The sequence below is a fragment of the Danio aesculapii genome, unplaced genomic scaffold (assembly GCF_903798145.1).
Source record: "Danio aesculapii unplaced genomic scaffold, fDanAes4.1, whole genome shotgun sequence".
NCBI lineage: Eukaryota > Metazoa > Chordata > Actinopteri > Cypriniformes > Danionidae > Danio > Danio aesculapii.
In genome coordinates, this window is record NW_026613782.1 from 12,718 (window position 1) to 38,243 (window position 25,526).

Here is a 25,526-nt window from a genome sequence, read left to right on the forward strand (position 1 = left end):
TGACAGCCCCTTTCCCCCAGGGCCCACACCCTTTCCGGGGGCAGGGGCCCAGGTTACAAGGGCTGGAGCCCCTGACTCCCAAGGCCACCACTGACAGCCCCTTTCCCCCAGGACCCACACCCTGTCTGGGGGCAAGGGCCCACACCCTGTCCGGGGGGCGGGGCCCAGGTTACAGGGGCTGGAGCCCCTGACTCCCAAGGCCACTACTGACAGCCCCTTTCCCCCAGGGCCCACACCCTTTCCGGGGGCAGGGGCCCACGTCAGAGGGGCTGGAGCCCCTGACACCCAGGGCCACCACTCCCACCCCCTGTCCCCCAGGGCCCGCACCCTTTCCGGGGCAAGCACCGGGCCCAAAGGGTCTTCTAGTTTGACACCTGCTCACCAGCAGACCCCGGGCACCCCACACTTAAGCCACGAACATTGACTTAGCTAGTGGCACTCGCTACGCAGACGTGCCGTTGGTGAACCATCTGGATGTGGGGAACCACCCTCTCCATCACCTCGCCCGTACTGTGGTACAGAGCTAGCTCGGGGGCACCAGCCTTTCCCACTACCGCCACCCGGCGCAGTGCTCAATTTGTTGAGGCGGCTGGGGTGCACCAGCGGCACGTAGTTCCAGGGGCGTTCAATATGGGAGTTTTGTGCTTGCCTTCTACCAGTGTCGGACGTTCGCCCCGGCCAAGGCCACGGCCACGGCCACGGCCAAGGCCACGGCCAACAGCACTGGCCGGGTTCGGGGCACTGTCTTTGGGCAAGACTTAAATGTCTGAACCGCTTGGTTGGGGCGGGACCCCCACCCCCCAATGCCAGCGGCGCTGGCCTGGATCGGGACACTTTTGTGGGCAAGCCTTTAATGTCTGAACCGCTTGTTTGGGGCGGGATCCCTACCCCCCAATGCCAGCGGCGCTGGCCGGGATCGGGGCACTATCTCGGGGCAAGCCTTTAATGTCTGAACCGCTTGTTTGGGGCGGGACCCCCACCCCCCAATGCCAGCGGCGCTGGCTGGGATCGGGGCACTGTCTTTGGGCCTGACTTCAATGTCTGAACCGCTTGGTTGGGGCGGGACCCCCATGCCCCCAATGACAATGGCGCTGGCCGGGATCGGGACACTTTTGTGGGCAGCCAGCCTGGCCATTGAACCCCTGGTTCGTTCAAACGCAAAGCCGCCAAAACCTAAGTCCACATTTCTTCGCCTTCCCCGAATTCCAGATGGCAGGTCAGAGACAATCAGCCCCGGACAGGCACCTCCAGGCGCGGGACATCCCGGAAAAGGGGTCTCCCGTCGGGCATGGCTTGGCGGGATGGGGGCCTGGGTCTCACCAAGTACTCCGGTGAGCGTTGACACTAGCCACGCGAATTCTCGCTCAATCAACTGTGTCACTGGTGCCCCTGGAACCCCCCTCACCGCACCAGAGCCAACAGTGCTCGCCCGGGGTCGGGGCACTGTTCCTGGGTAAACCTGCATGTCTCAGCCCCTTGGCTGGGTTTCCCCATGCCCACGGGCGCCCTCCAGCTCGCCCGGGGTCGGGGCACTGTTCCTGGGTAAGCCTGCAATGTCTCAGCCCCTTGGCTGGGTTTCCCCATGCCCACGGGCGCCCTCCAGCTCGCCCGGGGTCGGGGCACTGTTCCTGGGTAAGCCTGCATGTCTCAGCCCCTTGGCTGGGTTTCCCCATGCCCACGGGCGCCCTCCAGCTCGCCCGGGGTCGGGGCACTGTTCCTGGGTAAGCCTGCAATGTCTCAGCCCCTTGGCTGGGTTTCCCCATGCCCACGGGCGCCCTCCAGCTCGCCCGGGGTCGGGGCACTGTTCCTGGGTAAGCCTGCAATGTCTCAGCCCCTTGGCTGGGTTTCCCCATGCCCACGGGCGCCCTCCAGCTCGCCCGGGGTCGGGGCACTGTCCCTGGGTAAGCCTGCAATGTCTCAGCCCCTTGGCTGGGTTTCCCCATGCCCACGGGCGCCCACCAGCTCGCCCGGGGTCGGGGCACTGTTCCTGGGTAAGCCTGCATGTCTCAGCCCCTTGGCTGGGTTTCCCCATGCCCACGGGCGCCCTCCAGCTCGCCCGGGGTCGGGGCACTGTTCCTGGGTAAGCCTGCATGTCTCAGCCCCTTGGCTGGGTTTCCCCATGCCCACGGGCGCCCTCCAGCTCGCCCGGGGTCGGGGCACTGTTCCTGGGTAAACCTGCATGTCTCAGCCCCTTGGCTGGGTTTCCCCATGCCCACGGGCGCCCTCCAGCTCGCCCGGGGTCGGGGCACTGTTCCTGGGTAAGCCTGCAATGTCTCAGCCCCTTGGCTGGGTTTCCCCATGCCCACGGGCGCCCTCCAGCTCGCCCGGGGTCGGGGCACTGTCCCTGGGTAAGCCTGCAATGTCTCAGCCCCTTGGCTGGGTTTCCCCATGCCCACGGGCGCCCTCCAGCTCGCCCGGGGTCGGGGCACTGTTCCTGGGTAAGCCTGCAATGTCTCAGCCCCTTGGCTGGGTTTCCCCATGCCCACGGGCGCCCTCCAGCTCGCCCGGGGTCGGGGCACTGTCCCTGGGTAAGCCTGCAATGTCTCAGCCCCTTGGCTGGGTTTCCCCATGCCCACGGGCGCCCACCAGCTCGCCCGGGGTCGGGGCACTGTTCCTGGGTAAGCCAGCCTGGCCATTGAACCCCTGGTTCGTTCAAACGCAAAGCCGCCAAAACCTAAGTCCACATTTCTTCGCCTTCCCCGAATTCCAGATGGCAGGTCAGAGACAATCAGCCCCGGACAGGCACCTCCAGGCGCGGGACATCCCGGAAAAGGGGTCTCCCGTCGGGCATGGCTTGGCGGGATGGGGGCCTGGGTCTTACCAAGTACTCCGGTGAGCGTTGACACTAGCCACGCGAATTCTCGCTCAATCAACTGTGTCACTGGTGCCCCTGGAACCCCCCTCACCGCACCAGAGCCAACAGTGCTCGCCCGGGGTCGGGGCACTGTTCCTGGGTAAACCTGCATGTCTCAGCCCCTTGGCTGGGTTTCCCCATGCCCACGGGCGCCCTCCAGCTCGCCCGGGGTCGGGGCACTGTTCCTGGGTAAGCCTGCATGTCTCAGCCCCTTGGCTGGGTTTCCCCATGCCCACGGGCGCCCACCAGCTCGCCCGGGGTCGGGGCACTGTTCCTGGGTAAACCTGCATGTCTCAGCCCCTTGGCTGGGTTTCCCCATGCCCACGGGCGCCCTCCAGCTCGCCCGGGGTCGGGGCACTGTTCCTGGGTAAGCCTGCAATGTCTCAGCCCCTTGGCTGGGTTTCCCCATGCCCCCGGGCGCCCTCCAGCTCGCCCGGGGTCGGGGCACTGTCCCTGGGTAAGCCTGCAATGTCTCAGCCCCTTGGCTGGGTTTCCCCATGCCCACGGGCGCCCTCCAGCTCGCCCGGGGTCGGGGCACTGTTCCTGGGTAAGCCTGCAATGTCTCAGCCCCTTGGCTGGGTTTCCCCATGCCCACGGGCGCCCTCCAGCTCGCCCGGGGTCGGGGCACTGTCCCTGGGTAAGCCTGCAATGTCTCAGCCCCTTGGCTGGGTTTCCCCATGCCCACGGGCGCCCACCAGCTCGCCCGGGGTCGGGGCACTGTTCCTGGGTAAGCCAGCCTGGCCATTGAACCCCTGGTTCGTTCAAACGCAAAGCCGCCAAAACCTAAGTCCACATTTCTTCGCCTTCCCCGAATTCCAGATGGCAGGTCAGAGACAATCAGCCCCGGACAGGCACCTCCAGGCGCGGGACATCCCGGAAAAGGGGTCTCCCGTCGGGCATGGCTTGGCGGGATGGGGGCCTGGGTCTCACCAAGTACTCCGGTGAGCGTTGACACTAGCCACGCGAATTCTCGCTCAATCAACTGTGTCACTGGTGCCCCTGGAACCCCCCTCACCGCACCAGAGCCAACAGTGCTCGCCCGGGGTCGGGGCACTGTTCCTGGGTAAACCTGCATGTCTCAGCCCCTTGGCTGGGTTTCCCCATGCCCACGGGCGCCCTCCAGCTCGCCCGGGGTCGGGGCACTGTTCCTGGGTAAGCCTGCATGTCTCAGCCCCTTGGCTGGGTTTCCCCATGCCCACGGGCGCCCTCCAGCTCGCCCGGGGTCGGGGCACTGTTCCTGGGTAAGCTTGCAATGTCTCAGCCCCTTGGCTGGGTTTCCCCATGCCCACGGGCGCCCTCCAGCTCGCCCGGGGTCGGGGCACTGTCCCTGGGTAAGCCTGCAATGTCTCAGCCCCTTGGCTGGGTTTCCCCATGCCCACGGGCGCCCACCAGCTCGCCCGGGGTCGGGGCACTGTTCCTGGGTAAGCCAGCCTGGCCATTGAACCCCTGGTTCGTTCAAACGCAAAGCCGCCAAAACCTAAGTCCACATTTCTTCGCCTTCCCCGAATTCCAGATGGCAGGTCAGAGACAATCAGCCCCGGACAGGCACCTCCAGGCGCGGGACATCCCGGAAAAGGGGTCTCCCGTCGGGCATGGCTTGGCGGGATGGGGGCCTGGGTCTCACCAAGTACCCCGTCGAGCGCCGACACCACCAGCCACGCTAATTCTCACTCACCCAACTGTGCCACTGGATCCCCAAATGGGCTTGATCGTCTTTTCAAAAGCTGGCTGGAAAGACCAACCATCATCCAAATGAGGCTTTGTTGTTCCAATCAATTATTTTACTTCCTCACAGAAGTTAACCCCCGCTTTTGGGCAGCCCTCTTCCGACCTCTTTATGCAGCCCAAAGGACCGAGCCGTCCCGGGAGACACCTGCAAATACCCAGAGTTGGACCATGGGCCATATGGCCGTTCAACGCCGGCGCAGACCTGGACAGTCTCGTCCAGCCTGGCACCTCTTTGTGTTTAAAAAGGGATCATTTGTCCCGATGGGCTTTCAACCAAGGCTGAACCTGGACGCGGGCGTCCCACGCGACACTTTTACCACAGGAGACAGGGATCATTTGTCCCAATTGGGGCTTAGCAAAGGCTGAACCTGGACGCGGGCGTCCCACGCGACACTTCTAACAGAGGAGATAGGGATCATTTGTCCCATTCGAAGCTATGTTTTATCACACAGATAGAGGAATAATAAAGACACTGAACACCATATGACCTTTATTGTTCAATTTTTATTTAGGAAGATTCAGAGTCTTCTGTTGCTTCGAGGGGGCGTTTCCCCTTCGAAGGCGGCCATGGCAGCGTCCTCCTGCTAGTTCCCTCCTGAAAAAGAGAAAAGGCCAGTTACCTAACACCACACGTCCCTCTGTTGAGGTCCATGCCAAAAAGGAACTGATTTACCATGGGTGACCCGGGACTCTCTGCCCTCTGGCGCCCCTTCCTTGAGTGGCGTTCTCTGCCCGCTGCCTCCTCCTCCTCCTCCTCCTCCTCCTCCTCCACCAAGGCCCTCTCGAAGAGTCTGCGGTGCTCACGTGCTTGGAGAGGGCCTAGGTGAAGCGCGTAGAACTTGTCTGAGGTTGAGGTATCGTGGCACATGAATTGGGCCACCTTCCTGCGATCCTCGGAAGAATGTGAATTCTTTGCCTGCGTCAGAGACAGACAGACAGACAGAGACTTTTTGGGGTCAAAGCCGCTGGCAGTCATGGGGGTCAGCGGGGGGGCACTGGCATAGATACTCACGTGGGTCGCGATGGCAGTTCGGACGTCAGTGAAGGTGGGCTTGCCGGGAAGCCCCATGCTGGTCCATGCAGATTGAAAATATTTGTTCAGGGTTCGACAGGGACTGGGTCTGGAAGTAAAAAAAAAATAGGAGGCCTGGCTCCCCCCGGGGAGGCTAGCCCGCAGCTGCAAAAACCTCCGGAACCAGCTGTATTCTTCCTTGTTGAGAGACAGCTGAGCCGCGCCGAAGGCTCGGTTTGTCTTGTGCGTGGTGATCTGGGAAAATCAGAGAGAAGATGAGTGAGCCCTACCACTGGTGGCCCCCACATGCAACGTCCCACTCACGTTTATGACATAGGCGGACTCGTCCGGGCTTCTGGAAGCCTCTTGGACCTCCTGGATGGTCAGGTTCTGGAAGACCCCACAGCGATGGCCCGTGATGCAGGTCAGGTAGCCGGTCAGGTAGCCATAGAAGCGCCACTGCTGCCTGGTGTCTGGGCTGGACTCGAGGCCGTCTGACGGAGGGAGGTTAGGGGTTAGACTTTTCCAACAAACCATGTTTACACCACCAACGGTTTTAAACTTAGCAATAGCCGCTGGTGCCCCAAGGCAAAAAGATAATGTCTGCTCCGGGGCGCCAGCGGCTCGGTCAAACCGAGCGACGTCAGCGTACCCACCCCTTAACCCCCGAATTCGGGGGTTAAGGGGTGGGTACGCTGACGTGGCTTGGTTTGACCGAGAGCCGCTGGCGACCCGGAGCAGACATTATCTTTTTGCCTTGGGGCATCGAGCCACGTCAGCGTACCCACCCCTTAACCCCCATTCGGGGGTTAAGGGGAGGGTACGCTGACGTGGCTCGGTTTGACCGAGAGCCGCTGGCGCCCCGGAGCAGACATTATCTTTTTGCCTTGGGGCACCGAGCCACGTCAGCGTACCCACCCCTTAACCCCCATTCGGGGGCTAAGGGGTGGGTACGCTGACGTGGCTCGGTTTGACCGAGAGCCGTTGGTGCCCTGGAGCAGAAGAGGGAAGAACGGAGAGCAGGTCAGCGTTTCCACCGCCACTGGTGGAAACGCAGACCGGCGGGGACCAAACACTCACCTAGAAGGGCAGGTATTTTTCTCCCAGCCGTGCGATGGCAGCGTAGCAGGGTGGCTTTGGAGATGAGTCTGCCTTCTTTGGCTTGCTTGGTCCTAACCTCGTGCACCACGACGCGGCGGCGTATGCCGCGAATGAGAGCTCGAAGCTCCCTGCGAATCAGCACCAGGGTGGTACTGGAGAGGCGGCAGGAGGCCGGCGGGGTTTCGGAGAGATAATCCAGGAACTGCGCCACGTTCTTCAGGTAGTGCTGCCTCGTGGGCTCGGCCATGCCCGTTTGGCCTAGCAGGGCAGACCAGGCTCGGATGCGCGCCGGTTGGTTGAGGAAGGACAAGGTTTCTGGGTCCGCGTGGCCTGTCGCCATGAAGCCTAGGAAGGCCTTGACCCTCGCCAGTTTGGAGGCCACGTTATTCCGCAGACGGGCGGTGGGCTCGCTCCCCAATTGGAAACCCTCGAACTCTGCCAAAAGCAAGTCTGCAGAACGGGGGCGAAAGTCAAAAGTCAGCCTAGACGACATACACCCACCACCAGCCCAACAGAGAAGTGCCATAACCATACTCAACTCAAGGCGCGGGCGTGGTCCGGGTACGGGTATTTTGTTGGATCGTAGGCTTCCACAGGCCCGGAGGCCGCCCGGAGACCTCGGGCCGCCCCTCGCCCGGGGGCCGGCCCTCGCCCGGGGGCGGGGTCGGGGGATGGTGCCGGCGGGGCAGGACACGACCTTGCCCGCCTGCTCTTCCTCCCCTCTTCCCCCCTCCTCAACTCTCGATAGCGGCGGGCGAATTGGAGCTGGGCGGACCTCACCTTGTCCACCTGCTTGCGGAGCTCTGAGAGCTGGGCCTGTATGCGCTCCGTTGCGAGCCTGCAGCGGGGGTCGGCGCAGGGACGCTCGGCTTCCGGGCCGTCTGGTTCCCGTTCCTCCTCGGAGGACGACGCCAGCCGAGACACCACGGGTACCGTCGGTTGAGTGGACCGCAACCACCGCAACTCTCGAGCCACTTTCCGACGCCTCGCTCGGCCCATAGCCTCCTTCCTGGCCGAGACGGAGAGCTCGGCGTGCTGCTTCAGGTGTCTGTCTAGGCGGGCCGGCGTCCTCCGGCAGCCGGGCACCGGGCACGCCGTCTTCCGCATGTCCACGCGCCCAGCGGCGAGCGCCAGCAAAAGCCTCTTCTCGTCCGCGTTCGACACCTTGTGAACCGCAGACAGGTGCGGCGAGAGGCGGCTGTAGACGTTGAAGCAGAGCGCACATTCGGCCATGACCGTCCAAGACCAAGGCTGGAGGGAGAGAGACCCACATGCCGCGTGGAGCGGTTTAAAAGATGGCGGACGAAGCGTCCGCTTCCGCGTCAGCGACGCTGGTTCCCCCTCCCCCTCTTAAAGGGGAAGGACCGATACCTACGAGATCCCTTTGATCCAACTTGTATGGAAGCAGTTGTTACGACTTTTGGTGGATTTTTGTCCCAGGAACAACGCACCATTTCAGGCAGCCTCACCGTGCCAGCAGCGGGGACTTTCGCTGCTTTTTGATTTATTCCCCTTTTCCCACACAAAGGGATGGGCATGAGCCCCGCCGAACACGCACCGTTTTGGGCAGCTTGTACTGCGCCAGCCCGCAGGGGGCTTTTTTGCATAAAGCTTTTTATAGTTCCCTTCTCTGCCCCCACAAAGGGATGGCATGAGCCCGGCCAAACACGCACCGTTTTGGGCAGCTTGGACTGCGCCAGCCCGCGGGGGGGCTTTTTGAATAAGCCTTTTTATAGTTCCCTTTTCTGCCCCCACAAAGGGATGGCATGAGCCCGGCCGAACACGCAACGTTTTGGGCAGCTTGGACTGCACCAGCCGCGGGGGCTTTATACATGGCTTTTTCCCACTTTCAAAGCAGTGTCGTAGAACCCCATCGAACACGCACCTTTTCCGGGGCTCACCGCATCATGAACCGCAACCATCAAAAAGGAGGGGCCAGACCGTAAGCCCGGACACCACTGACCCCGGCTTGTTTCACCTCGCCAGAGACTACTAGCGGCCACCCTCCGCCTCCACCAGCCACCCCCACACACCTCCGGGGGAGAGGGGTAGGGGGGGTCAGGTGGGGCAGGGGAGACCGCCGAGGGCCGGCAAGGATAAACCCGAAGGGGTGGGCGTGCTTGCGGACGGGCAGGAGACGCAGCACTGGTCACGCACACACACAGGGGCTGGAGCCAGCACCAGCCCGTACCCCACACGGCCCCTGGGCTCGACACACCACGCTGGAGACTCTACCGAGCCCACCTACCACCCCCAGCCCTTGTTCCAGGGCGAGGGCGGCGCGGACTGAGAATCAGCAGGGGGGGGACAAAGCACAGGGGGTCAGGCGGGCGGGCTGGCGGGCAGAGCGCCGGACATGCTCTTGGTCAAAACCAGACGGGCCATTTGAGTTTTTTTTCCTCCCACAGATAGAGGCGGGAAAGGGGGGGGTTGTGTGCGGAGGGACACCCCCCCACGCCTCCCTCACAGCACGCCCGAGGCAGGGAGGAACCAACCACACCCATAGAGGCCGACCCACCCATGTTGGGGCAGGTGTGCCGGGCAGGGGCCTAACCCATGGGGCGTCAAAACAAGCTCCTATCGATCAGCGTGCTTGGTGCAGGCGCGAAATGGTCAAAACCTAAGTCCAACTTTCTCAAAGCTGCCCAACCGTCAGAACCTAAGTCCACATTTCTTCGCCGTCGCCGAAATCTCGATGGGAGGTCAGAGACAATCGGCGCCGGACAGGCACCTCCAGGCGCGGGACGTCCCGAAAAAGGGGTCTCCCTTCGGGCATGGCTTGGCGGGCTGGGGCCTGGGTCTCATAAAGTACCCCGGTGAGCGTCGCCAAGCCCTTGCCACCGGCCGTTCCCGAGACCAACCATCTTCATCATGGCCCCAAATGGACTTTGGTTTCAAAAGCTTGCTGGAAAGACCCAACCATCATCCCAAATGCTGATGCTGACACCCAGGGCCACCGCTCCCACCCCCTGTACCCCAGGGCCCACACCCTTTCCGGGGGCAGGGGCCCACGTCAGAGGGGCTGGAGCCCCTGACTCCCAAGGCCACCACTGACAGCCCCTTTCCCCCAGGGCCCACACCCTGTCCGGGGGCAAGGGCCCACACCCTGTCCGGGGGCCGGGGCCCAGGTTACAGGGGCTGGAGCCCCTGACTCCCAAAGCCACCACTGACAGCCCCTTTCCCCCAGGGCCCACACCCTTTCCGGGGGCAGGGGCCCAGGTTACAGGGGCTGGAGCCCCTGACTCCCAAAGCCACCACTGACAGCCCCTTTCCCCCAGGGCCCACACCCTTTCCGGGGGCAGGGGCCCAGGTTAGAGGGGCTGGAGCCCCTGACTCCCAAGGCCACCACTGACAGCCCCTTTCCCCCAGGGCCCACACCCTTTCCGGGGGCAGGGGCCCACGTCAGAGGGGCTGGAACCCCTGACTCCCAAGGCCACCACTGACAGCCCCTTTCCCCCAGGCCCCACACCCTGTCCGGGGGCAAGGGCCCACACCCTGTCCGGGGGCCGGGGCCCAGGTTACAGGGGCTGGAGCCCCTGACTCCCAAGGCCACCACTGACAGCCCCTTTCCCCCAGGGCCCACACCCTTTCCGGGGGCAGGGGCCCACGTCAGAGGGGCTGGAACCCCTGACTCCCAAGGCCACCACTGACAGCCCCTTTCCCCCAGGACCCACACCCTGTCCGGGGGCAAGGGCCCACACCCTTTCCGGGGGCCGGGGCCCAGGTTACAGGGGCTGGAGCCCCTGACTCCCAAGGCCACCACTGACAGCCCCTTTCCCCCAGGGCCCACACCCTTTCCGGGGGCAGGGGCCCAGGTTACAGGGGCTGGAGCCCCTGACTCCCAAGGCCACCACTGACAGCCCCTTTCCCCCAGGGCCCACACCCTTTCCGGGGGCAGGGGCCCAGGTTACAAGGGCTGGAGCCCCTGACTCCCAAGGCCACCACTGACAGCCCCTTTCCCCCAGGACCCACACCCTGTCTGGGGGCAAGGGCCCACACCCTGTCCGGGGGGCGGGGCCCAGGTTACAGGGGCTGGAGCCCCTGACTCCCAAGGCCACTACTGACAGCCCCTTTCCCCCAGGGCCCACACCCTTTCCGGGGGCAGGGGCCCACGTCAGAGGGGCTGGAGCCCCTGACACCCAGGGCCACCACTCCCACCCCCTGTCCCCCAGGGCCCGCACCCTTTCCGGGGCAAGCACCGGGCCCAAAGGGTCTTCTAGTTTGACACCTGCTCACCAGCAGACCCCGGGCACCCCACACTTAAGCCACGAACATTGACTTAGCTAGTGGCACTCGCTACGCAGACGTGCCGTTGGTGAACCATCTGGATGTGGGGAACCACCCTCTCCATCACCTCGCCCGTACTGTGGTACAGAGCTAGCTCGGGGGCACCAGCCTTTCCCACTACCGCCACCCGGCGCAGTGCTCAATTTGTTGAGGCGGCTGGGGTGCACCAGCGGCACGTAGTTCCAGGGGCGTTCAATATGGGAGTTTTGTGCTTGCCTTCTACCAGTGTCGGACGTTCGCCCCGGCCAAGGCCACGGCCACGGCCACGGCCAAGGCCACGGCCAACAGCACTGGCCGGGTTCGGGGCACTGTCTTTGGGCAAGACTTAAATGTCTGAACCGCTTGGTTGGGGCGGGACCCCCACCCCCCAATGCCAGCGGCGCTGGCCTGGATCGGGACACTTTTGTGGGCAAGCCTTTAATGTCTGAACCGCTTGTTTGGGGCGGGATCCCTACCCCCCAATGCCAGCGGCGCTGGCCGGGATCGGGGCACTATCTCGGGGCAAGCCTTTAATGTCTGAACCGCTTGTTTGGGGCGGGACCCCCACCCCCCAATGCCAGCGGCGCTGGCTGGGATCGGGGCACTGTCTTTGGGCCTGACTTCAATGTCTGAACCGCTTGGTTGGGGCGGGACCCCCATGCCCCCAATGACAATGGCGCTGGCCGGGATCGGGACACTTTTGTGGGCAGCCAGCCTGGCCATTGAACCCCTGGTTCGTTCAAACGCAAAGCCGCCAAAACCTAAGTCCACATTTCTTCGCCTTCCCCGAATTCCAGATGGCAGGTCAGAGACAATCAGCCCCGGACAGGCACCTCCAGGCGCGGGACATCCCGGAAAAGGGGTCTCCCGTCGGGCATGGCTTGGCGGGATGGGGGCCTGGGTCTCACCAAGTACTCCGGTGAGCGTTGACACTAGCCACGCGAATTCTCGCTCAATCAACTGTGTCACTGGTGCCCCTGGAACCCCCCTCACCGCACCAGAGCCAACAGTGCTCGCCCGGGGTCGGGGCACTGTTCCTGGGTAAACCTGCATGTCTCAGCCCCTTGGCTGGGTTTCCCCATGCCCACGGGCGCCCTCCAGCTCGCCCGGGGTCGGGGCACTGTTCCTGGGTAAGCCTGCAATGTCTCAGCCCCTTGGCTGGGTTTCCCCATGCCCACGGGCGCCCTCCAGCTCGCCCGGGGTCGGGGCACTGTTCCTGGGTAAGCCTGCATGTCTCAGCCCCTTGGCTGGGTTTCCCCATGCCCACGGGCGCCCTCCAGCTCGCCCGGGGTCGGGGCACTGTTCCTGGGTAAGCCTGCAATGTCTCAGCCCCTTGGCTGGGTTTCCCCATGCCCACGGGCGCCCTCCAGCTCGCCCGGGGTCGGGGCACTGTTCCTGGGTAAGCCTGCAATGTCTCAGCCCCTTGGCTGGGTTTCCCCATGCCCACGGGCGCCCTCCAGCTCGCCCGGGGTCGGGGCACTGTCCCTGGGTAAGCCTGCAATGTCTCAGCCCCTTGGCTGGGTTTCCCCATGCCCACGGGCGCCCACCAGCTCGCCCGGGGTCGGGGCACTGTTCCTGGGTAAACCTGCATGTCTCAGCCCCTTGGCTGGGTTTCCCCATGCCCACGGGCGCCCTCCAGCTCGCCCGGGGTCGGGGCACTGTTCCTGGGTAAGCCTGCATGTCTCAGCCCCTTGGCTGGGTTTCCCCATGCCCACGGGCGCCCTCCAGCTCGCCCGGGGTCGGGGCACTGTTCCTGGGTAAACCTGCATGTCTCAGCCCCTTGGCTGGGTTTCCCCATGCCCACGGGCGCCCTCCAGCTCGCCCGGGGTCGGGGCACTGTTCCTGGGTAAGCCTGCAATGTCTCAGCCCCTTGGCTGGGTTTCCCCATGCCCACGGGCGCCCTCCAGCTCGCCCGGGGTCGGGGCACTGTCCCTGGGTAAGCCTGCAATGTCTCAGCCCCTTGGCTGGGTTTCCCCATGCCCACGGGCGCCCTCCAGCTCGCCCGTGGTCGGGGCACTGTTCCTGGGTAAGCCTGCAATGTCTCAGCCCCTTGGCTGGGTTTCCCCATGCCCACGGGCGCCCTCCAGCTCGCCCGGGGTCGGGGCACTGTCCCTGGGTAAGCCTGCAATGTCTCAGCCCCTTGGCTGGGTTTCCCCATGCCCACGGGCGCCCACCAGCTCGCCCGGGGTCGGGGCACTGTTCCTGGGTAAGCCAGCCTGGCCATTGAACCCCTGGTTCGTTCAAACGCAAAGCCGCCAAAACCTAAGTCCACATTTCTTCGCCTTCCCCGAATTCCAGATGGCAGGTCAGAGACAATCAGCCCCGGACAGGCACCTCCAGGCGCGGGACATCCCGGAAAAGGGGTCTCCCGTCGGGCATGGCTTGGCGGGATGGGGGCCTGGGTCTTACCAAGTACTCCGGTGAGCGTTGACACTAGCCACGCGAATTCTCGCTCAATCAACTGTGTCACTGGTGCCCCTGGAACCCCCCTCACCGCACCAGAGCCAACAGTGCTCGCCCGGGGTCGGGGCACTGTTCCTGGGTAAACCTGCATGTCTCAGCCCCTTGGCTGGGTTTCCCCATGCCCACGGGCGCCCTCCAGCTCGCCCGGGGTCGGGGCACTGTTCCTGGGTAAGCCTGCATGTCTCAGCCCCTTGGCTGGGTTTCCCCATGCCCACGGGCGCCCACCAGCTCGCCCGGGGTCGGGGCACTGTTCCTGGGTAAACCTGCATGTCTCAGCCCCTTGGCTGGGTTTCCCCATGCCCACGGGCGCCCTCCAGCTCGCCCGGGGTCGGGGCACTGTTCCTGGGTAAGCCTGCAATGTCTCAGCCCCTTGGCTGGGTTTCCCCATGCCCACGGGCGCCCTCCAGCTCGCCCGGGGTCGGGGCACTGTCCCTGGGTAAGCCTGCAATGTCTCAGCCCCTTGGCTGGGTTTCCCCATGCCCACGGGCGCCCTCCAGCTCGCCCGGGGTCGGGGCACTGTTCCTGGGTAAGCCTGCAATGTCTCAGCCCCTTGGCTGGGTTTCCCCATGCCCACGGGCGCCCTCCAGCTCGCCCGGGGTCGGGGCACTGTCCCTGGGTAAGCCTGCAATGTCTCAGCCCCTTGGCTGGGTTTCCCCATGCCCACGGGCGCCCACCAGCTCGCCCGGGGTCGGGGCACTGTTCCTGGGTAAGCCAGCCTGGCCATTGAACCCCTGGTTCGTTCAAACGCAAAGCCGCCAAAACCTAAGTCCACATTTCTTCGCCTTCCCCGAATTCCAGATGGCAGGTCAGAGACAATCAGCCCCGGACAGGCACCTCCAGGCGCGGGACATCCCGGAAAAGGGGTCTCCCGTCGGGCATGGCTTGGCGGGATGGGGGCCTGGGTCTCACCAAGTACTCCGGTGAGCGTTGACACTAGCCACGCGAATTCTCGCTCAATCAACTGTGTCACTGGTGCCCCTGGAACCCCCCTCACCGCACCAGAGCCAACAGTGCTCGCCCGGGGTCGGGGCACTGTTCCTGGGTAAACCTGCATGTCTCAGCCCCTTGGCTGGGTTTCCCCATGCCCACGGGCGCCCCCCAGCTCGCCCGGGGTCGGGGCACTGTTCCTGGGTAAGCCTGCATGTCTCAGCCCCTTGGCTGGGTTTCCCCATGCCCACGGGCGCCCTCCAGCTCGCCCGGGGTCGGGGCACTGTTCCTGGGTAAGCTTGCAATGTCTCAGCCCCTTGGCTGGGTTTCCCCATGCCCACGGGCGCCCTCCAGCTCGCCCGGGGTCGGGGCACTGTCCCTGGGTAAGCCTGCAATGTCTCAGCCCCTTGGCTGGGTTTCCCCATGCCCACGGGCGCCCACCAGCTCGCCCGGGGTCGGGGCACTGTTCCTGGGTAAGCCAGCCTGGCCATTGAACCCCTGGTTCGTTCAAACGCAAAGCCGCCAAAACCTAAGTCCACATTTCTTCGCCTTCCCCGAATTCCAGATGGCAGGTCAGAGACAATCAGCCCCGGACAGGCACCTCCAGGCGCGGGACATCCCGGAAAAGGGGTCTCCCGTCGGGCATGGCTTGGCGGGATGGGGGCCTGGGTCTCACCAAGTACCCCGTCGAGCGCCGACACCACCAGCCACGCTAATTCTCACTCACCCAACTGTGCCACTGGATCCCCAAATGGGCTTGATCGTCTTTTCAAAAGCTGGCTGGAAAGACCAACCATCATCCAAATGAGGCTTTGTTGTTCCAATCAATTATTTTACTTCCTCACAGAAGTTAACCCCCGCTTTTGGGCAGCCCTCTTCCGACCTCTTTATGCAGCCCAAAGGACCGAGCCGTCCCGGGAGACACCTGCAAATACCCAGAGTTGGACCATGGGCCATATGGCCGTTCAACGCCGGCGCAGACCTGGACAGTCTCGTCCAGCCTGGCACCTCTTTGTGTTTAAAAAGGGATCATTTGTCCCGATGGGCTTTCAACCAAGGCTGAACCTGGACGCGGGCGTCCCACGCGACACTTTTACCACAGGAGACAGGGATCATTTGTCCCAATTGGGGCTTAGCAAAGGCTGAACCTGGACGCGGGCGTCCCACGCGACACTTCTAACAGAGGAGATAGGGATCATTTGTCCCATTCGAAGCTATGTTTTATCACACAGATAGAGGAATAATAAAGACACTGAACACCATATGACCTTTATTGTTCAATTTTTATTTAGGAAGATTCAGAGTCTTCTGTTGCTTCGAGGGGGCGTTTCCCCTTCGAAGGCGGCCATGGCAGCGTCCTCCTGCTAGTTCCCTCCTGAAAAAGAGAAAAGGCCAGTTACCTAACACCACACGTCCCTCTGTTGAGGTCCATGCCAAAAAGGAACTGATTTACCATGGGTGACCCGGGACTCTCTGCCCTCTGGCGCCCCTTCCTTGAGTGGCGTTCTCTGCCCGCTGCCTCCTCCTCCTCCTCCTCCTCCTCCTCCTCCACCAAGGCCCTCTCGAAGAGTCTGCGGTGCTCACGTGCTTGGAGAGGGCCTAGGTGAAGCGCGTAGAACTTGTCTGAGGTTGAGGTATCGTGGCACATGAATTGGGCCACCTTCCTGCGATCCTCGGAAGAATGTGAATTCTTTGCCTGCGTCAGAGACAGACAGACAGACAGAGACTTTTTGGGGTCAAAGCCGCTGGCAGTCATGGGGGTCAGCGGGGGGGCACTGGCATAGATACTCACGTGGGTCGCGATGGCAGTTCGGACGTCAGTGAAGGTGGGCTTGCCGGGAAGCCCCATGCTGGTCCATGCAGATTGAAAATATTTGTTCAGGGTTCGACAGGGACTGGGTCTGGAAGTAAAAAAAAAATAGGAGGCCTGGCTCCCCCCGGGGAGGCTAGCCCGCAGCTGCAAAAACCTCCGGAACCAGCTGTATTCTTCCTTGTTGAGAGACAGCTGAGCCGCGCCGAAGGCTCGGTTTGTCTTGTGCGTGGTGATCTGGGAAAATCAGAGAGAAGATGAGTGAGCCCTACCACTGGTGGCCCCCACATGCAACGTCCCACTCACGTTTATGACATAGGCGGACTCGTCCGGGCTTCTGGAAGCCTCTTGGACCTCCTGGATGGTCAGGTTCTGGAAGACCCCACAGCGATGGCCCGTGATGCAGGTCAGGTAGCCGGTCAGGTAGCCATAGAAGCGCCACTGCTGCCTGGTGTCTGGGCTGGACTCGAGGCCGTCTGACGGAGGGAGGTTAGGGGTTAGACTTTTCCAACAAACCATGTTTACACCACCAACGGTTTTAAACTTAGCAATAGCCGCTGGTGCCCCAAGGCAAAAAGATAATGTCTGCTCCGGGGCGCCAGCGGCTCGGTCAAACCGAGCGACGTCAGCGTACCCACCCCTTAACCCCCGAATTCGGGGGTTAAGGGGTGGGTACGCTGACGTGGCTTGGTTTGACCGAGAGCCGCTGGCGACCCGGAGCAGACATTATCTTTTTGCCTTGGGGCATCGAGCCACGTCAGCGTACCCACCCCTTAACCCCCATTCGGGGGTTAAGGGGAGGGTACGCTGACGTGGCTCGGTTTGACCGAGAGCCGCTGGCGCCCCGGAGCAGACATTATCTTTTTGCCTTGGGGCACCGAGCCACGTCAGCGTACCCACCCCTTAACCCCCATTCGGGGGCTAAGGGGTGGGTACGCTGACGTGGCTCGGTTTGACCGAGAGCCGTTGGTGCCCTGGAGCAGAAGAGGGAAGAACGGAGAGCAGGTCAGCGTTTCCACCGCCACTGGTGGAAACGCAGACCGGCGGGGACCAAACACTCACCTAGAAGGGCAGGTATTTTTCTCCCAGCCGTCCGATGGCAGCGTAGCAGGGTGGCTTTGGAGATGAGTCTGCCTTCTTTGGCTTGCTTGGTCCTAACCTCGTGCACCACGACGCGGCGGCGTATGCCGCGAATGAGAGCTCGAAGCTCCCTGCGAATCAGCACCAGGGTGGTACTGGAGAGGCGGCAGGAGGCCGGCGGGGTTTCGGAGAGATAATCCAGGAACTGCGCCACGTTCTTCAGGTAGTGCTGCCTCGTGGGCTCGGCCATGCCCGTTTGGCCTAGCAGGGCAGACCAGGCTCGGATGCGCGCCGGTTGGTTGAGGAAGGACAAGGTTTCTGGGTCCGCGTGGCCTGTCGCCATGAAGCCTAGGAAGGCCTTGACCCTCGCCAGTTTGGAGGCCACGTTATTCCGCAGACGGGCGGTGGGCTCGCTCCCCAATTGGAAACCCTCGAACTCTGCCAAAAGCAAGTCTGCAGAACGGGGGCGAAAGTCAAAAGTCAGCCTAGACGACATACACCCACCACCAGCCCAACAGAGAAGTGCCATAACCATACTCAACTCAAGGCGCGGGCGTGGTCCGGGTACGGGTACTTTGTTGGATCGTAGGCTTCCACAGGCCCGGAGGCCGCCCGGAGACCTCGGGCCGCCCCTCGCCCGGGGGCGGGGTCGGGGGATGGTGCCGGCGGGGCAGGACACGACCTTGCCCGCCTGCTCTTCCTCCCCTCTTCCCCCCTCCTCAACTCTCGATAGCGGCGGGCGAATTGGAGCTGGGCGGACCTCACCTTGTCCACCTGCTTGCGGAGCTCTGAGAGCTGGGCCTGTATGCGCTCCGTTGCGAGCCTGCAGCGGGGGTCGGCGCAGGGACGCTCGGCTTCCGGGCCGTCTGGTTCCCGTTCCTCCTCGGAGGACGACGCCAGCCGAGACACCACGGGTACCGTCGGTTGAGTGGACCGCAACCACCGCAACTCTCGAGCCACTTTCCGACGCCTCGCTCGGCCCATAGCCTCCTTCCTGGCCGAGACGGAGAGCTCGGCGTGCTGCTTCAGGTGTCTGTCTAGGCGGGCCGGCGTCCTCCGGCAGCCGGGCACCGGGCACGCCGTCTTCCGCATGTCCACGCGCCCAGCGGCGAGCGCCAGCAAAAGCCTCTTCTCGTCCGCGTTCGACACCTTGTGAACCGCAGACAGGTGCGGCGAGAGGCGGCTGTAGACGTTGAAGCAGAGCGCACATTCGGCCATGACCGTCCAAGACCAAGGCTGGAGGGAGAGAGACCCACATGCCGCGTGGAGCGGTTTAAAAGATGGCGGACGAAGCGTCCGCTTCCGCGTCAGCGACGCTGGTTCCCCCTCCCCCTCTTAAAGGGGAAGGACCGATACCTACGAGATCCCTTTGATCCAACTTGTATGGAAGCAGTTGTTACGACTTTTGGTGGATTTTTGTCCCAGGAACAACGCACCATTTCAGGCAGCCTCACCGTGCCAGCAGCGGGGACTTTCGCTGCTTTTTGATTTATTCCCCTTTTCCCACACAAAGGGATGGGCATGAGCCCCGCCGAACACGCACCGTTTTGGGCAGCTTGTACTGCGCCAGCCCGCAGGGGGCTTTTTTGCATAAAGCTTTTTATAGTTCCCTTCTCTGCCCCCACAAAGGGATGGCATGAGCCCGGCCAAACACGCACCGTTTTGGGCAGCTTGGACTGCGCCAGCCCGCGGGGGGGCTTTTTGAATAAGCCTTTTTATAGTTCCCTTTTCTGCCCCCACAAAGGGATGGCATGAGCCCGGCCGAACACGCAACGTTTTGGGCAGCTTGGACTGCACCAGCCGCGGGGGCTTTATACATGGCTTTTTCCCACTTTCAAAGCAGTGTCGTAGAACCCCATCGAACACGCACCTTTTCCGGGGCTCACCGCATCATGAACCGCAACCATCAAAAAGGAGGGGCCAGACCGTAAGCCCGGACACCACTGACCCCGGCTTGTTTCACCTCGCCAGAGACTACTAGCGGCCACCCTCCGCCTCCACCAGCCACCCCCACACACCTCCGGGGGAGAGGGGTAGGGGGGGTCAGGTGGGGCAGGGGAGACCGCCGAGGGCCGGCAAGGATAAACCCGAAGGGGTGGGCGTGCTTGCGGACGGGCAGGAGACGCAGCACTGGTCACGCACACACACAGGGGCTGGAGCCAGCACCAGCCCGTACCCCACACGGCCCCTGGGCTCGACACACCACGCTGGAGACTCTACCGAGCCCACCTACCACCCCCAGCCCTTGTTCCAGGGCGAGGGCGGCGCGGACTGAGAATCAGCAGGGGGGGGACAAAGCACAGGGGGTCAGGCGGGCGGGCTGGCGGGCAGAGCGCCGGACATGCTCTTGGTCAAAACCAGACGGGCCATTTGAGTTTTTTTTCCTCCCACAGATAGAGGCGGGAAAGGGGGGGGTTGTGTGCGGAGGGACACCCCCCCACGCCTCCCTCACAGCACGCCCGAGGCAGGGAGGAACCAACCACACCCATAGAGGCCGACCCACCCATGTTGGGGCAGGTGTGCCGGGCAGGGGCCTAACCCATGGGGCGTCAAAACAAGCTCCTATCGATCAGCGTGCTTGGTGCAGGCGCGAAATGGTCAAAACCTAAGTCCAACTTTCTCAAAGCTGCCCAACCGTCAGAACCTAAGTCCACATTTCTTCGCCGTCGCCGAATTCTCGATGGGAGGTCAGAGACAATCGGCGCCGGACAGGCACCTCCAGGCGCGGGACGTCCCGAAAAAGGGGTCTCCCTTCGGGCATGGCTTGGCGGGCTGGGGCCTGGGTCTCATAAAGTACCCCGGTGAGCGTCGCCAAGCCCTTGCCACCGGCCGTTCCCGAGACCAACCATCTTCATCATGGCCCCAAATGGACTTTGGTTTCAAAAGCTTGCTGGAAAGACCTACCATCATCCCAAATGCTGATGCTGACACCCAGGGCCACCGCTCCCACCCCCTTTCCCCCAGGGCCCACACCCTTTCCGGGGGCAGGGGCCCACGTCAGAGGGGCTGGAGCCCCTGACTCCCAAGGCCACCACTGACAGCCCCTTTCCCCCAGGGCCCACACCCTGTCCGGGGGCAAGGGCCCACACCCTGTCCGGGGGCCGGGGCCCAGGTTACAGGGGCTGGAGCCCCTGACTCCCAAAGCCACCACTGACAGCCCCTTTCCCCCAGGGCCCACACCCTTTCCGGGGGCAGGGGCCCAGGTTACAGGGGCTGGAGCCCCTGACTCCCAAAGCCACCACTGACAGCCCCTTTCCCCCAGGGCCCACACCCTTTCCGGGGGCAGGGGCCCAGGTTAGAGGGGCTGGAGCCCCTGACTCCCAAGGCCACCACTGACAGCCCCTTTCCCCCAGGGCCCACACCCTTTCCGGGGGCAGGGGCCCACGTCAGAGGGGCTGGAGCCCCTGACTCCCAAGGCCACCACTGACAGCCCCTTTCCCCCAGGACCCACACCCTGTCCGGGGGCAAGGGCCCACACCCTGTCCGGGGGCCGGGGCCCAGGTTACAGGGGCTGGAGCCCCTGACTCCCAAGGCCACCACTGACAGCCCCTTTCCCCCAGGGCCCACACCCTTTCCGGGGGCAGGGGCCCACGTCAGAGGGGCTGGAACCCCTGACTCCCAAGGCCACCACTGACAGCCCCTTTCCCCCAGGACCCACACCCTGTCCGGGGGCAAGGGCCCACACCCTTTCCGGGGGCCGGGGCCCAGGTTACAGGGGCTGGAGCCCCTGACTCCCAAGGCCACCACTGACAGCCCCTTTCCCCCAGGGCCCACACCCTTTCCGGGGGCAGGGGCCCAGGTTACAGGGGCTGGAGCCCCTGACTCCCAAGGCCACCACTGACAGCCCCTTTCCCCCAGGGCCCACACCCTTTCCGGGGGCAGGGGCCCAGGTTACAAGGGCTGGAGCCCCTGACTCCCAAGGCCACCACTGACAGCCCCTTTCCCCCAGGACCCACACCCTGTCTGGGGGCAAGGGCCCACACCCTGTCCGGGGGGCGGGGCCCAGGTTACAGGGGCTGGAGCCCCTGACTCCCAAGGCCACTACTGACAGCCCCTTTCCCCCAGGGCCCACACCCTTTCCGGGGGCAGGGGCCCACGTCAGAGGGGCTGGAGCCCCTGACACCCAGGGCCACCACTCCCACCCCCTGTCCCCCAGGGCCCGCACCCTTTCCGGGGCAAGCACCGGGCCCAAAGGGTCTTCTAGTTTGACACCTGCTCACCAGCAGACCCCGGGCACCCCACACTTAAGCCACGAACATTGACTTAGCTAGTGGCACTCGCTACGCAGACGTGCCGTTGGTGAACCATCTGGATGTGGGGAACCACCCTCTCCATCACCTCGCCCGTACTGTGGTACAGAGCTAGCTCGGGGGCACCAGCCTTTCCCACTACCGCCACCCGGCGCAGTGCTCAATTTGTTGAGGCGGCTGGGGTGCACCAGCGGCACGTAGTTCCAGGGGCGTTCAATATGGGAGTTTTGTGCTTGCCTTCTACCAGTGTCGGACGTTCGCCCCGGCCAAGGCCACGGCCACGGCCACGGCCAAGGCCACGGCCAACAGCACTGGCCGGGTTCGGGGCACTGTCTTTGGGCAAGACTTAAATGTCTGAACCGCTTGGTTGGGGCGGGACCCCCACCCCCCAATGCCAGCGGCGCTGGCCTGGATCGGGACACTTTTGTGGGCAAGCCTTTAATGTCTGAACCGCTTGTTTGGGGCGGGATCCCTACCCCCCAATGCCAGCGGCGCTGGCCGGGATCGGGGCACTATCTCGGGGCAAGCCTTTAATGTCTGAACCGCTTGTTTGGGGCGGGACCCCCACCCCCCAATGCCAGCGGCGCTGGCTGGGATCGGGGCACTGTCTTTGGGCCTGACTTCAATGTCTGAACCGCTTGGTTGGGGCGGGACCCCCATGCCCCCAATGACAATGGCGCTGGCCGGGATCGGGACACTTTTGTGGGCAGCCAGCCTGGCCATTGAACCCCTGGTTCGTTCAAACGCAAAGCCGCCAAAACCTAAGTCCACATTTCTTCGCCTTCCCCGAATTCCAGATGGCAGGTCAGAGACAATCAGCCCCGGACAGGCACCTCCAGGCGCGGGACATCCCGGAAAAGGGGTCTCCCGTCGGGCATGGCTTGGCGGGATGGGGGCCTGGGTCTCACCAAGTACTCCGGTGAGCGTTGACACTAGCCACGCGAATTCTCGCTCAATCAACTGTGTCACTGGTGCCCCTGGAACCCCCCTCACCGCACCAGAGCCAACAGTGCTCGCCCGGGGTCGGGGCACTGTTCCTGGGTAAACCTGCATGTCTCAGCCCCTTGGCTGGGTTTCCCCATGCCCACGGGCGCCCTCCAGCTCGCCCGGGGTCGGGGCACTGTTCCTGGGTAAGCCTGCAATGTCTCAGCCCCTTGGCTGGGTTTCCCCATGCCCACGGGCGCCCTCCAGCTCGCCCGGGGTCGGGGCACTGTTCCTGGGTAAGCCTGCATGTCTCAGCCCCTTGGCTGGGTTTCCCCATGCCCACGGGCGCCCTCCAGCTCGCCCGGGGTCGGGGCACTGTTCCTGGGTAAGCCTGCAATGTCTCAGCCCCTTGGCTGGGTTTCCCCATGCCCACGGGCGCCCTCCAGCTCGCCCGGGGTCGGGGCACTGTTCCTGGGTAAGCCTGCAATGTCTCAGCCCCTTGGCGGGGTTTCCCCATGCCCACGGGCGCCCTCCAGCTCGCCCGGGGTCGGGGCACTGTCCCTGGGTAAGCCTGCAATGTCTCAGCCCCTTGGCTGGGTTTCCCCATGCCCACGGGCGCCCACCAGCTCGCCCGGGGTCGGGGCACTGTTCCTGGGTAAACCTGCATGTCTCAGCCCCTTGGCTGGGTTTCCCCATGCCCACGGGCGCCCTCCAGCTCGCCCGGGGTCGGGGCACTGTTCCTGGGTAAGCCTGCATGTCTCAGCCCCTTGGCTGGGTTTCCCCATGCCCACGGGCGCCCTCCAGCTCGCCCGGGGTCGGGGCACTGTTCCTGGGTAAACCTGCATGTCTCAGCCCCTTGGCTGGGTTTCCCCATGCCCACGGGCGCCCTCCAGCTCGCCCGGGGTCGGGGCACTGTTCCTGGGTAAGCCTGCAATGTCTCAGCCCCTTGGCTGGGTTTCCCCATGCCCACGGGCGCCCTCCAGCTCGCCCGGGGTCGGGGCACTGTCCCTGGGTAAGCCTGCAATGTCTCAGCCCCTTGGCTGGGTTTCCCCATGCCCACGGGCGCCCTCCAGCTCGCCCGGGGTCGGGGCACTGTTCCTGGGTAAGCCTGCAATGTCCCAGCCCCTTGGCTGGGTTTCCCCATGCCCACGGGCGCCCTCCAGCTCGCCCGGGGTCGGGGCACTGTCCCTGGGTAAGCCTGCAATGTCTCAGCCCCTTGGCTGGGTTTCCCCATGCCCACGGGCGCCCACCAGCTCGCCCGGGGTCGGGGCACTGTTCCTGGGTAAGCCAGCCTGGCCATTGAACCCCTGGTTCGTTCAAACGCAAAGCCGCCAAAAACCTAAGTCCACATTTCTTCGCCTTCCCCGAATTCCAGATGGCAGGTCAGAGACAATCAGCCCCGGACAGGCACCTCCAGGCGCGGGACATCCCGGAAAAGGGGTCTCCCGTCGGGCATGGCTTGGCGGGATGGGGGCCTGGGTCTTACCAAGTACTCCGGTGAGCGTTGACACTAGCCACGCGAATTCTCGCTCAATCAACTGTGTCACTGGTGCCCCTGGAACCCCCCTCACCGCACCAGAGCCAACAGTGCTCGCCCGGGGTCGGGGCACTGTTCCTGGGTAAACCTGCATGTCTCAGCCCCTTGGCTGGGTTTCCCCATGCCCACGGGCGCCCTCCAGCTCGCCCGGGGTCGGGGCACTGTTCCTGGGTAAGCCTGCATGTCTCAGCCCCTTGGCTGGGTTTCCCCATGCCCACGGGCGCCCACCAGCTCGCCCGGGGTCGGGGCACTGTTCCTGGGTAAACCTGCATGTCTCAGCCCCTTGGCTGGGTTTCCCCATGCCCACGGGCGCCCTCCAGCTCGCCCGGGGTCGGGGCACTGTTCCTGGGTAAGCCTGCAATGTCTCAGCCCCTTGGCTGGGTTTCCCCATGCCCACGGGCGCCCTCCAGCTCGCCCGGGGTCGGGGCCCTGTCCCTGGGTAAGCCTGCAATGTCTCAGCCCCTTGGCTGGGTTTCCCCATGCCCACGGGCGCCCTCCAGCTCGCCCGGGGTCGGGGCACTGTTCCTGGGTAAGCCTGCAATGTCTCAGCCCCTTGGCTGGGTTTCCCCATGCCCACGGGCGCCCTCCAGCTCGCCCGGGGTCGGGGCACTGTCCCTGGGTAAGCCTGCAATGTCTCAGCCCCTTGGCTGGGTTTCCCCATGCCCACGGGCGCCCACCAGCTCGCCCGGGGTCGGGGCACTGTTCCTGGGTAAGCCAGCCTGGCCATTGAACCCCTGGTTCGTTCAAACGCAAAGCCGCCAAAACCTAAGTCCACATTTCTTCGCCTTCCCCGAATTCCAGATGGCAGGTCAGAGACAATCAGCCCCGGACAGGCACCTCCAGGCGCGGGACATCCCGGAAAAGGGGTCTCCCGTCGGGCATGGCTTGGCGGGATGGGGGCCTGGGTCTCACCAAGTACTCCGGTGAGCGTTGACACTAGCCACGCGAATTCTCGCTCAATCAACTGTGTCACTGGTGCCCCTGGAACCCCCCTCACCGCACCAGAGCCAACAGTGCTCGCCCGGGGTCGGGGCACTGTTCCTGGGTAAACCTGCATGTCTCAGCCCCTTGGCTGGGTTTCCCCATGCCCACGGGCGCCCTCCAGCTCGCCCGGGGTCGGGGCACTGTTCCTGGGTAAGCCTGCATGTCTCAGCCCCTTGGCTGGGTTTCCCCATGCCCACGGGCGCCCTCCAGCTCGCCCGGGGTCGGGGCACTGTTCCTGGGTAAGCTTGCAATGTCTCAGCCCCTTGGCTGGGTTTCCCCATGCCCACGGGCGCCCTCCAGCTCGCCCGGGGTCGGGGCACTGTCCCTGGGTAAGCCTGCAATGTCTCAGCCCCTTGGCTGGGTTTCCCCATGCCCACGGGCGCCCACCAGCTCGCCCGGGGTCGGGGCACTGTTCCTGGGTAAGCCAGCCTGGCCATTGAACCCCTGGTTCGTTCAAACGCAAAGCCGCCAAAACCTAAGTCCACATTTCTTCGCCTTCCCCCGAATTCCAGATGGCAGGTCAGAGACAATCAGCCCCGGACAGGCACCTCCAGGCGCGGACATCCCGGAAAAGGGGTCTCCCGTCGGGC

At 64.0% G+C, this 25,526-nt stretch overlaps 2 protein-coding genes across 2 annotated transcripts; both read right to left on the minus strand.

Annotated features, from left to right (window-relative positions):
- Positions 1 to 4,659: 4,659 nt before the first annotated feature.
- Positions 4,660 to 6,166, minus strand: LOC130220327 (uncharacterized). The gene is made up of 4 exons (XM_056452689.1): positions 5,919 to 6,166; positions 5,595 to 5,849; positions 5,256 to 5,498; positions 4,660 to 5,177 (listed from the first exon to the last, which is right to left on the minus strand). Exons 1-4 carry the CDS (start codon positions 6,129 to 6,131, stop codon positions 5,091 to 5,093), a joined length of 798 nt encoding a protein of 265 aa, XP_056308664.1. The 5' UTR covers positions 6,132 to 6,166; the 3' UTR covers positions 4,660 to 5,090.
- A 9,039-nt stretch (positions 6,167 to 15,205) lies between these two features.
- Positions 15,206 to 18,887, minus strand: LOC130220326 (uncharacterized). Its single transcript, XM_056452687.1, has 5 exons — positions 17,224 to 18,887; positions 16,468 to 16,637; positions 16,144 to 16,398; positions 15,805 to 16,047; positions 15,206 to 15,726 (listed from the first exon to the last, which is right to left on the minus strand). The coding sequence occupies exons 1-5, from the start codon at positions 18,497 to 18,499 to the stop codon at positions 15,640 to 15,642; spliced, it is 2,031 nt and encodes a 676-aa protein (XP_056308662.1). The 5' UTR covers positions 18,500 to 18,887; the 3' UTR covers positions 15,206 to 15,639.
- Between the last annotated feature and the right edge of the window lie 6,639 nt (positions 18,888 to 25,526).